Raw genomic sequence first — 16,510 nt, 5'->3', positions numbered from 1 at the left:
ACCTGAGGGGGAGTAAATAAAGGGATAGTTCACACACAAAATAAATAAATAACTCATCCTTTTCAACCTCAAGTGATCTTTAAGAGTTTCTTTGTTCTGTTCAACACAAAAGAAGATATTCTGAAGAATGTTAACCAAAAACTGGTGACCATCAACATCTACAGTCGGAAAAACAAATACTATGGAAGTCAATGGTTACCGGTGTACAACATTCTTCAAAATATCTTCTTTTGTGTGTGTCAACAAGTAAAGAGTGAGTAAATGATGACAGAATTTTCAGTTGGGGGGATCTATCCCTTTAATAGTGATTTTTGGTAAACTGTCTCTTTAATATACTAAGCTACTGAAGTACTAAACATTTCATAACTAGTTATAATACCTAATAATTAAAAAACTACATGATCAAAGTTGATCACAAGTAACTGAAGTGCATACTAATCTAAAGCGCATAGCAAACTCAATATGAAGCTGCTGTAGGTTGGTTTATTAAAGGACCAGTTCATCAAAAAAAAAAAAAACTCTTGGATGACCTGAGAGGGAGTAAATAAAGGGATAGTTCACACACACAATAAATAAATTACTCTGTTTTCTCCCCCTCTAAGTGATCTTTATGAGTTTCTTTCTTCTGTTAAACACAAAAGAAGATATTCTGAAGAATGTTAACCAAATACAGATGACCACTGATGTCCATAGTGGGAATAACAAATACTATAGAAGTCAATGGTTACCGGTTTACAACATTCTTCAAACTATCTTCTTTTGTGTGTGTCAACAAGTAAAGAGTGAGTAAATGATGACAGAATTTTCAGTTTTTACCCCTTTAATAGTGCTTATTTTTGTTAAACTGTCCTTTTAATATACTAAGCTACTGAAGTACTAAACATTTCATACCTAATTATTATAGCTAATAATTATTAAACTACATGATCAAAGTTGATCACAAGGAGCTTTTCTACAAACTGAGGTGATACTAATATAAAGCAGTTACCTAGTCATACAATCACAAAATAACAATAAAAGAAAATGGTAACATAAATTAAAATGTACAAAGAAATGACTGGATGATTTGATGTCAGTCACTACCTTGGTGTCAAAACGGCATCAAATTGACATCAAACATTGCCGCAAAAAAACTGATCGATTATGCTGCGGTCACACTAGAGTTTGTGCATGCAAAATTCTGTAGTTTGGCGCTGCGAAAAGTAAACAAGGTGATAAGACATAAATTAAACAAGATGATAAGACATAAAAAAAGCCAGCGATTGCTCCATGTTTTAATCTTCGATTGGTCTCACACAGTCATGTGATGCAAGTTTGCAGGTCAGAGTTCACCAAGCTTGAACTTTCCAACACGGCAAACTGCAAAACTTGTTGGAACAATGGGGAGAAAAGTGCAGTGTGACCGCAGCTTTATTGCCTTGTTTTTTAAAGCAAATATTAGATTTTCATGTTAGTTTACATGAACTGTAGGTATATAAAATCAAGTGTAAATGTGGAATTAAATAATATAAATTTCTTACTTTATAATGCTATTTAAATCATTATTTTTCATGGTTAAAAGGGCATCAGTGTGTGGATGTCAAAATCAGTTTGCATTTTGATGTTGATTTGAGTTCAAAATGACAAAAAATTTACTAAAGCTTTGTTCTGTGTATTATCTCTAAATATATTTTAATTCTTAATATTCAACAACAGATCCTTTAACAGTATTCAGATCAGAAAAAGGGAAATAACATAGTAGCTCTGATTATTCGGTCATTTTGTGTTTCATGACATTAGTATTGAAACATGTTTTGACCAAATACATTTTTTCTGCATCTGAGTTTTGCTCATATGACCTGCTGTTGTCGTCCTGGTAGCTCCAGGCGTCCTGTCATACACAAACGACTCTGAATGTCCCTATACTGATGTGGCCCGGAGCACTTAGACCTCAGTGTGTGGAGATTAAACATCACTGCATGATCATACTGTAAACGTCATCGAGTACTGGACAAACAGGGCCTCTCTTATGCTACCTGGAAAAAATGGATATGTATATCTGTATATATATATATATATGTATATATATATATATATATATATATGTATATATGTATATGTGTATATATATATATATATATATATGTGTATATATATATATATATATATGTATATATATATATATATATATATGTATATATATATATATATATATGTATATATATATATATGTATATATATATATATATATGTATATATATATATATATGTATATATATATATATATATATATATATATATATATATATATATATATATATATATATATATATATATATATATATATATATATATATATATATATATATATATATATATATATATATATATATATATGTGTATATATATATATATATATATATATATATATATATATATATATATATATATATATATATATATGTGTATATATATATATATATATATATATATATATATATATATATATATATATATATATATATATATATATGTGTATATATATATATATATATATATATATATATGTGTATATATATATATATATATATATATATATATATATATATATATGTGTATATATATATATATATATATATATATATTATATATATATATATATATATATGTGTATATATATATATATATATATGTGTATATATATATATATATATATATATATATAATTTTATTTATTTTTTTATATATTTTTTTTCAAGTGTTTTTTAATAATAACTGCATCTTTTCATGTGTTTATTGTCCTGTCACAGATCCTCCAGTTTGAGGAGATCATGTCAAACTCTGTATATCGGGATCATTTCCGCGTCTACATGGAGCGCGTGGACAAGAGGGCTCTCATCAGCTTCTGGGAGCTGGTGGAGATGCTCAAGACCGCCAACAAGGTCAGAAGATGAACGCATACAGCTGAAGTCAGAATTATTAGCCCCACTGTTACATTTAAATTCCTTATTTTTTCCCCCAATTTCTGTTTAACGGAGAGAAGATTTGTTCAACACATTTCTAATCATAATAATTTTAATAACTCATCTCTAATAACTGATTTATTTTATCTTTGCCATGATGACAGTAAATAATATTTGACTAGATATTTTTCAAGACACTTCTATACAACTTAAAGTGACATTTAAAGGCTTAACTAGGTTAATTAGGCAGGTTAGGGTAATTAGGCAAGTTACTGTATAATGATGGTTTGTTCTGTAGACCATCTAAAAAATATTGCTTAAGGGGGCTAATAATATTGACCTTAAAATGACAAAAAAAATTAAAAACTGCTTTTATTCTAGCCGAAATAAAACAAATAAGACTTTCTCTAGAAGAAAAAATATTATCAGACATACTGTGAAAAATTTCTTCCTCCATTAAATATCAAAAAGCTCAATACTCGCTTTATTATGCGATAATATCAAAAAATATTATGTACATGACGGCAAAGATAGACAAGAAATGTTATTATAGAATAAATATTAAAGAGCCCCTATTATGGGTTTTTGAAAATGACCTATTATGTAGTGTATAACAGCTCTAAGTGAAGTGAAATATCCAGCCAAGGCTTAAATCTGAAAGTGTGCTGTGTTTAAAACTATTGAGTCATTTATAAAAGAGTCGACTCAAGAGTCGAGTACATAGTGCTTAAAATTAATTGTCTTGATAAAGAGTTATTGTTATTGTACCAATTGTTGTGCGCGCAAACCTGGGAAAATTGAAACCTGGCCCCGCCCACAAACACTGTAGCAGATCCCGGTTGAATCAAGTCATGAAGACGCTGCGCTCAGCTGGATATTACTGGAAGTGTGACGGGAAAGTTAGTGTTATTTTCTCCACCCAACGATGAGGGTGTGAAGAGTCAGTGGTTGAGGTTTATTTTTGCAAAAATACCTCCGCATTATAGCCCAGCCTTGTGCTGTTCCCGTCATTTTTCTGACGAGTGCTTCAGCAGTTTGTTAAAGGAAGGATCAGAAAATTACAGGAGTTTTCCAGGATAAATAACAAAGTGGGTGGGTGGCTGGAGATGGGTCTAACATATGCGAGACTCCAGGGAAAAACGGGAGTGTTTGCAGATATGCTCACACATGCACTATGCACTCTGACTACTACAATATTGTTGATAAGTGTATGAGTGTGTATGGGTGTTTCCCAGTGATAAGTTGTTGCCGGAAGGGCATCCGCTGCGTAAAACAAATGCTGGAGAAGTTGGCGGTTCATTCCGCTGTGTGTGTGATCAATAAAGGGACTAAGCCGAAAAGAAAACGATTGAATGAATGAAAAGTGGCAAATAATAAAATAATAGTAGAAACTAATAAAATAAAATGATATACTTAACACACTTTGGACAATGGAAACATTTATATTACTTTTATTATAGTAGGAATAGGATTAGAATATAAATGTAAATTCTATAATATAATCCTTAATTACTGAACTAAGCTGAATGAATAAATGAATTACTTAATACTCATTTTCTTAATTATTCATATTGTAATAATAGCCATCTCAGGGACAGTATTACAATATAATTGAATTTAATAATTTGTTCTTAAGAATTACATTGCATAATATGATGTAAGGGCAGCACGGTGGTGTTAATTATAATATTATTTTGATAATATTGCAGTGTTTGTAGTAAAATTGTCAATATTCAAAATAATACACATGAAGCACTGCTTTATTTTGATTTCTCCTTGTAAATTTGTTGCGATTTAAATGCCCCCACGACTGCAGTGTCAGTCAGAAAGCAGTAGCTAATTCAGCTTGAAGAAACAGACAATTTGAATGCCAATAAAATCACGGACTTAACATCAAAGATGACCTTATGTCCCCCATGAGAAACAATTAACAGCCAAATATGGCTCATAATATCTGAAAAATGATCTCCTGTTTCTCCACATCTGCAGATTCACTAATTGCTGGTTTTTGCCGGCACTTTCATCCAGAAAGTAACGTCGGGCTGCAGAAAACAAACGTCTGAAATCATATCAGCACGTCACTCAGGCCAATGTATAATGGTCGCAGTCCATTATGTCCAGCTGTGTTAAATTAGCAATTACCGGCTCCGCCACTTATCCTGCAGTGTCGGAGCTGATTGAATCCACTATTTCCATCATTCTGCAGTTCCCGGAAAGTTTATTGATGGTGAAATATTATATATTGTATGTTGAATGAAAACAAGAGTTTTTGTTTGAAGATCATACACTGTGTAGAACACATGCCGGAGTAGTTGATGGTTCATTCCGCTGTGGCAACCCCTAATAAATCAGAGGAAGCTAATTTGGAAGTGATTAAAACTGCAATGCATTAACTGGCCACTAGAGGCTGGCTACAAAAGGAGGTTAATCTCATAGACTTCCATGTTAAAATACCCTACTTTACAACCGAAAAAAAGCTGTTTACAGCCTGGAACAAACAGTGGTTTTGGTGTATTTAGCTAATATTATCCTCAACTGTGACCCGGATTTCATAAATAGCCTAGCATTTTTTTAAACAGACAAAAGTTAAAGTATTTGGAAGTAATTAACGTTTCCTCCTGTAGAAATTCATCATATGAATAATAATTAGTGGCTTTTTAACCCCTTAACTGTTAAATTTACATCACTTTTTTGCAATTAAGATGTTTGCTTGGAGATCATACGCTGTGTAGAACATATGCCAGAGTTGTTGATGGTTCATTCCGCTGTGGCGACCCCTGATTAATCAGGGACTAAGCCTGAAGGAAAGTTAATAAATGAATGAGTTCTCCTGGATGGCTGAAACGTGGTGCATTTGGTGATTTCTGTGCAACAGCAGATTCACAATAATCTGTTTAATGTTGTTGTTATTGTAGCTTATTAGCGGTTAGCATCTGTTGAGCATGAAACAGCACCAAACGATTAAGATTAGCCATATGTTTATTGCTGGACAGATCTGAAGGTGAATCTGTCGTTCAAATGCAGAACTTTGAGGACCAAATCCATTCAAAGCACAGTGTGGAATTATTACTAGCGGACCGATAGAACATCATATTTATCATATGGATAAATGGGTCACGTTTAGTCTTAACGTTTAGCAGCTTCCAGTTCATGTGGATTTTAAACATATTTTTTAATGCAATATTCTAAAATGCACAAAAATAACGGCTGTTTTATGTGCAGAATGAAGTGCCGCAACTGGTGGGCGAGATCTACCAGAACTTCTTCGTGGAGAGCAGGGAAATCCCAGTGGAGAAAGCTCTGTATAAAGAGATCCAACAGACTCTGGTAGGGAACAAGGGCACAGACGTGTTTCACAGGATCCAGGGAGACGTATACGAGACCATGAAGGAGCGTTATTACCCATCATTCCTAGTGAGCGACCTGTACGAGCGGCTGATTAAACGAGAGGAGCAGAGGAGTAGCTCACAGTCCAGCAGCGAGGAGAAAGATGACGCCGTGAGTTGAACACTTTCTACATCCAGATGAAGCTGCAACATCCCGCTATTCCTCGTGAAGCTAATATGGAAGGGATTGAAACTGTAGTGCATTAACTGGCCACTAGAGGCTGGCTACAAAAGGAGGTTAATACCATAGACTCCCATGTTAAAATACCAAACTTTACAACAGAAAAAAACGTTTTTTACAGCCTGGAACAAGCAGTGGTTTTGGTGTATTTAGTTAATATCACCCTTCATGACAGCTGTGATCTAGATTTTATAAATAGCCTAGCATTTTTTTTTAACACAGACTATATTTAAAGTATTTGGAGATAAATTAACATTTCCTCCTGTAGAATAACATCATAAGAATAATAATTAGTGTCTTTTAACCCCTTAACTTTTAAGTTTGCATCAGTTTTTGCAATTAAATCCTAATCTAATCATGACAAACTATGTATCGTTGGAAAGACTTCAAAATACATATTGCACCACTGCTATTTATTTATTTATTTTTATCATTTTGGAGGTGTAATAGATTAAAACACATTTACTGTGTCACCTTACAACTTGTGGAACCATTCACGGTTACATTTTTAAATGATAATATTGAATGGTTACCAAATAATATATATACCAAATATAATATTGTCTTAACATAAATCAGTCATGAAAAAAAACATTATATATATATATATATATATATATATATATATATATATATATATATATATATATATATATATATATATATATATATATATATATATAATATATATATATCATTTGAAAGCTTAAAATTTCTAGTTTCCAAATCTCGTGATTTTTGATAGATATTACTGAGCAACAGTTATTTATTCATTTGCAACAAAGATACACAAGAGTTGTAAAGGATTACTTTGCTACAGCAATCCGCATGTAATTTATTAAAGATGATTTTAGCTGTTTTTTAGAGGCTAAATTCAAATAAAATACCACTAAACTTACCATATTACTTTGGAATTTTAGGTCTACAAATATTGTCAAAAAGTATGGAAAAAAAATGGTTCATATTCCTCAAAAGATAGGGGGCGCCCTTATATGTTCACCAGTGGAAACTGGATGTCATCTGGTGGTGATGTTTGGTAGCACAGCCAAACAAAATGTTACTGACAGCTCATTAGAGATATCAACTTCAAATTGGAATATAATTTGTTTAGATGTTTAGCTTTGAATTCCTGTCAATTTTAAGCTTAAGCAGGTTTTGTATGTAACATTATAATATTCATTTATTGTTTTATTATTTTCAAAAACATAAGGGCACGTAACCTTTGTTTTATTCATTTATTTTTTTACTTTTTTCACTTCAGCTATAATCTGAAAGAGACTAAGCTTAAATCTAAGCTCCAAAGCATTCGTTATAAGTTAAACATGCCATTTTCATGTCTAAAAGTGAGGGTTAGGGTAGCTTCATTTACGCTTTTCAAAAACCACGTGTGGGTGACGTCATGGTCACTACACCCATTTTTTTGCACTCTCTGATCCAGACACTTCGTCAGGGTTGTTTTGAGACTCTTCTGCTGTATTTCTGTGTTTAGGGTCAGGTGATGGAAGGAGGAGACGTGGCTCTGGATGAAGGCAGCAAAGGCATCAATGAACAGGCCAGTTACGCAGCCACCAAACTACACCAGCTGTACGAGAGACTGGAGTACAAACGCCAAGCCCTGGGCTCAATTCAGAACGCACCACGACCTGATAAAAAGGTGAACACGGAATTATAGTCTGATTTATGTGGAATATTTTCCCTTGTATTGAGTAGACAATTACAGTGCATCCGGAAAATATTGATAGAGCCTTATTGCAAATTGGATTAAATTCATTTATTTCCTCATACATGTTCAGAAGTATTCACAGCCTTTGCTGTGAAGCTCTAAATTGAGCTCAGGAGCATTCTGTTTCCACTGATCATTCTTGAGATGTTTCAGCAGCTTCATTGGAGTTCACTTGTGGTAAAGTTGATTGGACATGATTTGAAAAGGCATACACCTGTCTATATAAGGTCCCACGGTTGACAGTGCATGTCAAAGCACAAACCAAGCATGATGACAAAGGAATTGTCTGTAGACCTCTGAGACAGGATTATCTTGAGGCACAAGGCTGGGGAAGGTTACAGAAAATTTTCTGCTGCTCTGAAAGTTCCAATGAGCACAGTGGCCCCCATCATCAGTGAGTGGAAGATGTTTGGAACCACCAGGACTCTTCCTAGAGCTGGCCGGCCATCTAAGCTGAGTGATCGGGGAGAAAGGCCTTAGTCAGGGAGGGGATCAATAACCCGATGGTCACTCTGTCTGAGCTCCAGCGTTCTTCACCTCACAGAAGGACAACCATCTGTGCAGCAATCCACCAATCAGGCCTGTATGGGGGGCCAGACAGAAGCCACTCCCTGCCTGGAATTTGCCAAAAGGCATCTGAAGGACTCTCAAACCATAGGAAACAATTCTCTGATGAGACTAAAATTGAACTCTTTGGAGTGAATGCCAGGCGTTATGTTTGGAGAAAACCAGGCACTGCTCATCACCAGGTTAATACCATCCCTACAGTGAAGCATGGTGGTGGAAGCATCATGCTGTGGTGATGTTTTTCAGCAGCAGGAACTGGAAGACTAGTCAGGATAGAGGGAAAGATGAATGCAGCAATGTACAGAGACATCCTGAATGAAAACCTGCTTTAGAGTGCTCTTGGCCACAGACTGGGGTGACGGTTCATTTTCCAGCAGGACAAAGACCCAAAGCACACCGACAAAATATCAATGGAGAGGCCTTACAACAACTCGGTGAATGACCTTGAGTGGCCCAGCCAGAGCCCAGACCTAAATCCTATTATACATCCCTGGAGAGATCTGAAAATGGCTGTACACCATCGCTTCCCATCCAACCTGATAGAGCTTGAGAGGTACTGCAAAGAGAAATGGGCAAAAATTCCCAAAGACAGGTGTGCCAAGCTTGTGGCATCATATTCAAAAAGATTTGAGGCTGTAATTGCTGCCAAAGGTGCATCAACATAGTATTGAGCAAAGGCTGTGAATACTTCTGTACATGTGATTTTTCAGCTTTTTTATTTTTAATAAATTTGCCACAATTTCAAAAACTCTTTTTTCACATTGTCATTATGGGCTATTGTTTGTAGAATTATGAGGAAATAAATACATTTAATCCATTTTGGAATAAGGCTGTAACATACGAAAAATTAGGAAAAAGTGAAGCGCTATGAATACTTCCTGGATGCACTGTATAATATTCACACTGGTCCTTCATTGTGCATCAGACAGACTGCTGATATATCTGATTGGTCAACGATCAAATTTGAGACCCTGCAAAGCACATAAATCTATGATATAATTGAGTGCTTTATTCAACACATTCAGTTGTGCAATCCTAATATTTAGGTCTTTTTGCTTGTAAATTAGGATATCTGTGCATTTAGGGAAACAATATAGGCTCCCAAAAGGTCGACAATTTATCTACTCACAGTAAGAATAGAAATGATCTGAAATTTTAAATAGCGGTGGTCTAAAAATGTCACCTGATCTTTTAAAAATCATTCTGATATACAAGTTTCCTTCTCAATTTTTTTGTGAATAGTAAAAGCTGCATTGTTTTGAATATATAATTTTGAATAATAAATTATGACTGTCCTAAACTGCTAAATAGAAGCATCAACTTCTTAAAAAAATTAACTTTTGAATTAGGCTTTTGAATGGTATATTTTGTTTATTCTTTTAATTTTGGCCATATTGAGTCGATTCATCTGTGAGTCCAGTGTTATAAAATAAATATCTGGATATTAAAAAGTCTCAAATACTGGGAAAATATTGGTGAAACAATAAAAACCGATGGTATCCAGAAAATTGACCTTACAAATTGACTTCAATAGTAGGAAAATAATCAAATTAACAAAGTTTCTATATGTTTAACAAATGATAAATACATTTAATAAGAGAGTGGGTAAAACACAGAACTACTAAATTGCATTGCAAGTATTATATTGAGGCAGCTATAATTATTAATGTGTAATTCTGCCTTATCAACTGTCAAAACTTCCAGCATTTCATAAGCGACCCGATACTCAACTGTGAAAACTGATACAGTATCAGAGGTAATGACTCATTTTAGCTACTATGGTTAAAACGAGCTGCGGTTTAAATATTAACGGCCAAGCTAGCTGAAAAAAATACTGGTGTGAACTTCCTCTATAACCACATATTACAACTGCTGACTGATGTAGATGAAGCTAGACGTTTATCTTTGATTTATCAGTCTTCATCTACACCAGTCTATATATGTGGTTTGCAGAGGAAGCGTCTGCATGACCTGTTTTCTGTTTGCCATTTTGCATTTTTAGGTACACTACTATTAACCAGTTATAGGTCAGAAGACTTCGTATTCTTTTAAATAAGTTAGTTTTTTAGCATAGGTATTAAAGCTATTAAAAGACCATCGATTGATTAAGAGTGAAAATCCAGACCTTGTTACAAAAACGTATTATTAAAATATACACTCAGCCAATCACATGGCAGCAACTCAATGCATTTAGGCACGTAGACATGGTCAAGACGATCTGCTGCAGTTCAAACCGAGCATCAGAATGGGGAAGAAAGGTGATTGAAGTGACTTTGAATGTGGCATGGTTGTTGGTGCCAGACGGGCTGGTCTGAGTATTTCAGAAACTGCTGATCTACTGGGGTTTTCCCACGCACAACCATCTCTAGGGTTTACAGAGAATGGTCAGAAAAAGAGAAAATATCCAGTGAGCGGCAGTTCTGTGGGCACAAATGCCTTGTTGATGTCAGAGGAGAATGGCCAGACTGGTTCCAGCTGATAAAAAGACAACAGTAACTCAAATAAGCACTCGTTACAACCGAGGTCTGCAGAAGAGCATCTCTGAACACACAACACGTCCAACCTTGAGGTGGATGGGCTACAGCAGCAGAAGACCAAACCGGGTGCCACTCCTGTCAGCTAAGAACAGGAAACTGAGGCTACAATTCACACAGGCTCACCAAAACTGGACAATAGAAGATTGGAGAAATGTTGCCTGGTCTGATGAGTCTTTATTTCTACTGTGACATTCGCATGGTCGGGTCAGAATTTGGCATCAACAACATGAAAGCATGGATCCATCCTGCAATCCTGCCTCAACGATTCAGGCCGGTGGTGGTGTAATAGTGTGGGGGATATGTTCTTGACACACTTTGGGGATCATTAGCACCAATTGAGCATCGTGTCAACACCACAGCCTACCTGAGTATTGTTGCTGACCATGCCCATCCCTTTATGACCACAGTGCACCCATTTTCTGATGGCTACTTCCAGCAGGATAACGTGCCATGTTATAAAGCGTGAATCATCTCAGACTGGTTTCTTGAACATGACAAAAAGTTCACTGTACTCAAATGGCTCCACAGTCACCAGAACTCAGGGCGTACTCACACTATGCTATCTGAACCATGCCCAGGCCTGTTTCCCGGATCGTTTGAGAAGTGTGAGTGCTCTGAATCGGGTCGTAGATTATTAAAGATGCAAACCCCTCACTGCACGACAGCTGCACCTTTAGCAAACCTCCTAATTCCTGCAGCACGAGGACTTTATGATTGTTTATCATAAAGTCAAAAGTGGCTGATCTGTTCAGTGAAATATTTGACTGTGTGTCAATACATATCAAACAACTAAAACAATATAACTTAAGAAATCTCCACTGCTGAGCGAGAGCGCTTACTGAACAGCGCATCATCGATAACGTAAGCGTGCTCAGGCCCGATGTGAGGAATGTAAGTGCGGGCTGTCAGGGGGACAAGGCGCGCACATGACAGTTGAATGTATCGCACACCAGACGCGCACATTCATATGCTATTTAAAATGAAAGTATTCAGATGACGCTCTGTGGTGCGGCAGAAATATGAACAGTGTCCTGAGTTGTGGCTGGGTGCCGCAGACAGCCGCCGACTTGCGGCGACGGTTTGTGTACCGTGATAGAAACCTATGTTTAGAATTCTGAAATGCGTGGCACTGCGTGGCGAGACGCTATGTGTCGCCGAGCAGCGCTTCTGGTGTGTGACCCCCTTTACGTATACCTCATGAAAATGTCTGTCTTGTAGATTGTGTCGCTCCTAAAGGATGAAATCAGTGCCATGGAGAAGGAGCACAGTGACCTGGAGCTGCACATCTCCCGGACGGACTGCTGGTGTGAAAACCTGGGCACATGGAGAGCCGTCGTCAGCACAGCAGAGGTTTGTATCATTACCGCTCGTGGCCTTCAAGTGTTAAAGCTCAATCAATATATTATTATCTGTATTATTAACACTATAATAACTGTATTATTACCACTGAAAGTACAGTTGATAAAAAAAAAGAACATAAATATTGCCCATCTGTAAAATTATATGAAGAAAACATATGGCTGTAGTGGTGCATAAGTTCACACCAATTTTTAAAAACTAACTTGGCATTTATGTCACACCTGCCATCCTGTAATCTAAACAAACCTTTCTTGTGATGAATCAAATAATCATCTGTAAAAATATGTTCATTTTTAAATAGGAAATTGAAAATACATTTTAAATAAATTCTGTTTAGAGGCTCACATAGCTATTCTCACTCTCTCATTTTGAGCTTAGTTTTTAACTTTAGGCTATTTAAAACTAACCTAGAGAGCAGTCTACTTTTCAAAACTATCCTAGAGGGTTTGTCTGCTGTTCAAAATTAGGCTAGAGGTTTTGTCTGCTGTTCAAAATTAGGCTAGAGCTCTGTCTGCTGTTCAATGCTAGTTTAGAGCGTCTTCTGATGTTCAAAGCTACAGCACCATCTGCTATTCAAAACAAGCCTAGAGCGATATCTGCTGTTCAAAACAAGCCTAGAGCGCCATCTGCTGTTCAAAACTAGCCTAGATCGCCATCTGCTGTTCAAAACAAGCCTAGAGCGCCATCTGCTGTTCAAAACTAGCCTAGAGTGACATCTGCTGTTCAAAACTGCCCTAGAGCAACATCTGCTGTTCAAAACTAGCCTAGAGTGCCATCTGCTGTTCAAAACTAGCCTAGAGTGACATCTGCTGTTCAAAACTAGCTTAGAGTGACATCTGCTGTTCAAAACTAGCCTAGAGCGCCATCTGCTGTTCAAAGATAGCCTAGAGTGCCATCTGCTGTTCAAAACTAGCCTAGAGTGACATCTGCTGTTCAAAACTAGCCTAGAGCGCCATCTGCTGTTCAAAACTGCCCTAGAGCAACATCTGCTGTTCAAAACTAGCCTAGAGCGACATCTGCTGTTCAAAACTACCCTAGAGCGACATCTGCTGTTCAAAACTACCCTAGCGCGACATCTGCTGTTCAAAACTACCCTAGAGCAACATCTGCTGTTTAAAACTAGCCTAGAGTGACATCTGCTGTTCAAAACTAGCCTAGAGTGACATCTGCTGTTCAAAACTAGCCTAGAGTGACATCTGCTGTTTAAAACAAGCCTAGAGTGACATCTGCTGTTCAAAACTAGCCTAGAGTGACATCTGCTGTTCAAAACTAGCCTAGAGTGACATCTGCTGTTCAAAACTAGCCTAGAGTGACATCTGCTGTTCAAAACTAGCCTAGAGTGACATCTGCTGTTTAAAACAAGCCTAGAGCGCCATCTGCTGTTCAAAACTAGCCTAGAGTGACATCTGCTGTTCAAAACTAGCCTAGAGCGACATCTGCTGTTCAAAACTAGCCTAGAGCGACATCTGCTGTTCAAAATTACCCGAGGGCAACATCTGCTGTTCAAAACTAGCCTAGAGTGACATCTGCTGTTCAAAACTACCCTAGAGCGACATCTGCTGTTCAAAACTAGCCTAGAGTGACATCTGCTGTTTAAAACAAGCCTAGAGCGCCATCTGCTGTTCAAAACTAGCCTAGAGCGACATCTGCTGTTCAAAACTGCCCTAGAGCAACATCTGCTGTTCAAAACTAGCCTAGAGCGACATCTGCTGTTCAAAACTACCCTAGAGCAACATCTGCTGTTCAAAGATAGCCTAGAGCGACATCTGCTGTTCAATAATATCTTGGAGCTACGTCCACTATTAAAACCTAGCTATCTGCTGTCAAAAAAATAAATAAAAATGAAATCAGATTTTTAAAAATTAAATAATGTTTAATAATTTATTTCAGATTATGTTTAAAATATGCATATTTTTGGTACTAATATAAACTTTTTAAATGGACCTTAAAGATACACATTTGTGATAATTGACATGACCGACATTCAGACATTCAAAAAAGTAGAAATTGACCTCCATAGTGTTTTTCTTCCTACAATAGGTATCGATGGCTGAGTTCAACAGAAATAAAGAAACTCCTGAAGTTTTGAAATGACCTGAGAGTAAACTAAGACCATATCATTTTCATCTCCTAAAAAAATCAAATCTTTGAATGTTATGATTGAATCTGGAAAACCTGGTGACTTTCAGGTGCTGTTTACTAGCATACCAGAAATGAGATGTGATGTAACTTTTTGTAAAGTACTGTTCACATGTGGTTCACTCACTCTAACCACAGCAATGACATCAGCAACACAAAGCACTTCCTTTTCAAGTCAAGTCAAGCTTTGTTATCATTCTGCTACATATGTGGACATACAGTACAACGAAATGTCATGTCTCGCAGGACCACGGTGCTACATAAATAAACACGATCATAAATATGAACACAACACTGGACATAAGAGCAGTTTTAAACTTACATACTGGAGCGGTATTCTAACTGTACTCACTATGCATATACTAAAAATACTTCAACTATACACATAACCTAAGACAGACTATACAAGTAGTTTAAGTAAAACAGAACAATATTGTGCAATAGAGGTATTTAAGGTTAAAGAAAACAAGTAGTGCAACATGATTGTTTGGTAAATTCACAGGAGTTTCAGTAAAGCGTGTGGTATATATAAACAGAAGAGTGTTTCTACAGGTGGTTTGTCGACCCCACTCACCTGTGTGAGGCACACTTTAGAAATGCACAATGTTTTTCTAGAGATATAGAGTGATTTTAAGATGTGTCTGGTGCGTAGAGAGATAAAAAGTGTTTATTTATTTCTGTTTTTAAAGTAGGACAGACTCTAAAATTCGGTTACACTGGAACAATATTTTCATACAACATTCCGTCATCGCTCTTACAATCAGTTGTCATGTAATCTCCACAACAACATACTGTAACATAATTTTTCTATCATCTGTGGTATTTTAGTCTCCTCTTGCTACAGTCTTTCTTTATAGCAACATCGGATTTCAGTCCTAACGTGAAGTGAATTCTTTTAGAGTGGCTGACAGTAGTATTGGTAACCTAGTAACCAACGGTAAACAAAGCTAGCATAATGGAGACAGCTGGGTTTAAAATGGGCTGTCAGAGTTTATTCCACAAATGCGTTTTCGCCGCCCATTAATTCACATTATTAAGCCTTTTTCCACAGAAGCAAGCTTTTTTTGTGAATTGATGGATTTTTATTTCAAATTTGTCATTTCCATCATGTTTCTCATGCGATACTTTAAAATGTGCGTTAACACAGGTGTGATGGAAAGTCAGCTAGTGATATATTTGCTGTTTGTTTGACTCTTTTAAAACAGTGTGACAGTCGATCATTCACAGCACTGCAGAACTCCACATCATTCCATCTGTTTAACTTCACAAGACACCAGCAGCTCTATACAGTCACAGTAATAAACCCTGCCAACACTCAGAGTTTTCATAAAGCCATGCCATATACAGTAGAAGTCAGAATTATTAGCTTCGTTTATTTTTCCCCCAATTTCTGTTTAACAGAGAGAAGATTTCTTCAGCACATTTCTAAACATAATAGTTTTAATAACTCATTTCTAATCACTGATGTATTTTATCTTTGCCATGATGACGTATAACGATGGTTTGTTCTGAAGACTATCAAAAATAAATAGCTTAAAGGGGCTAATAATATTGACCTTAAAATGGTTTTTAAAAAATTTAAAACTGCTTTTATTCTTGCTGAAATAAAACAAACGAGACTTTCTCCAGAAGAAAAAATATTATCAGACATACTGTGAACATTTGCTTGCTCTGTT

General features: G+C 36.0%; 1 protein-coding gene across 1 annotated transcript in view; it reads left to right on the top strand.

Annotated features, from left to right (window-relative positions):
• Positions 1 to 16,510, top strand: part of snx25 (sorting nexin 25) — an 84,403-nt gene that overhangs the window by 51,746 nt on the left and 16,147 nt on the right. The window contains exons 8-11 of the mRNA XM_056472287.1: positions 2,790 to 2,921; positions 6,165 to 6,440; positions 7,999 to 8,163; positions 12,555 to 12,686. Of these exons, the coding sequence (XP_056328262.1) occupies positions 2,790 to 2,921; positions 6,165 to 6,440; positions 7,999 to 8,163; positions 12,555 to 12,686 (705 nt within the window). The remainder of the gene's footprint in view (positions 1 to 2,789; positions 2,922 to 6,164; positions 6,441 to 7,998; positions 8,164 to 12,554; positions 12,687 to 16,510) is intronic.

The sequence above is a fragment of the Danio aesculapii genome, chromosome 14 (assembly GCF_903798145.1).
Source record: "Danio aesculapii chromosome 14, fDanAes4.1, whole genome shotgun sequence".
NCBI lineage: Eukaryota > Metazoa > Chordata > Actinopteri > Cypriniformes > Danionidae > Danio > Danio aesculapii.
The sequence above is the reverse complement of the archived record's forward strand: the minus strand, read 5'-3'. Positions and strand labels throughout refer to the sequence as shown.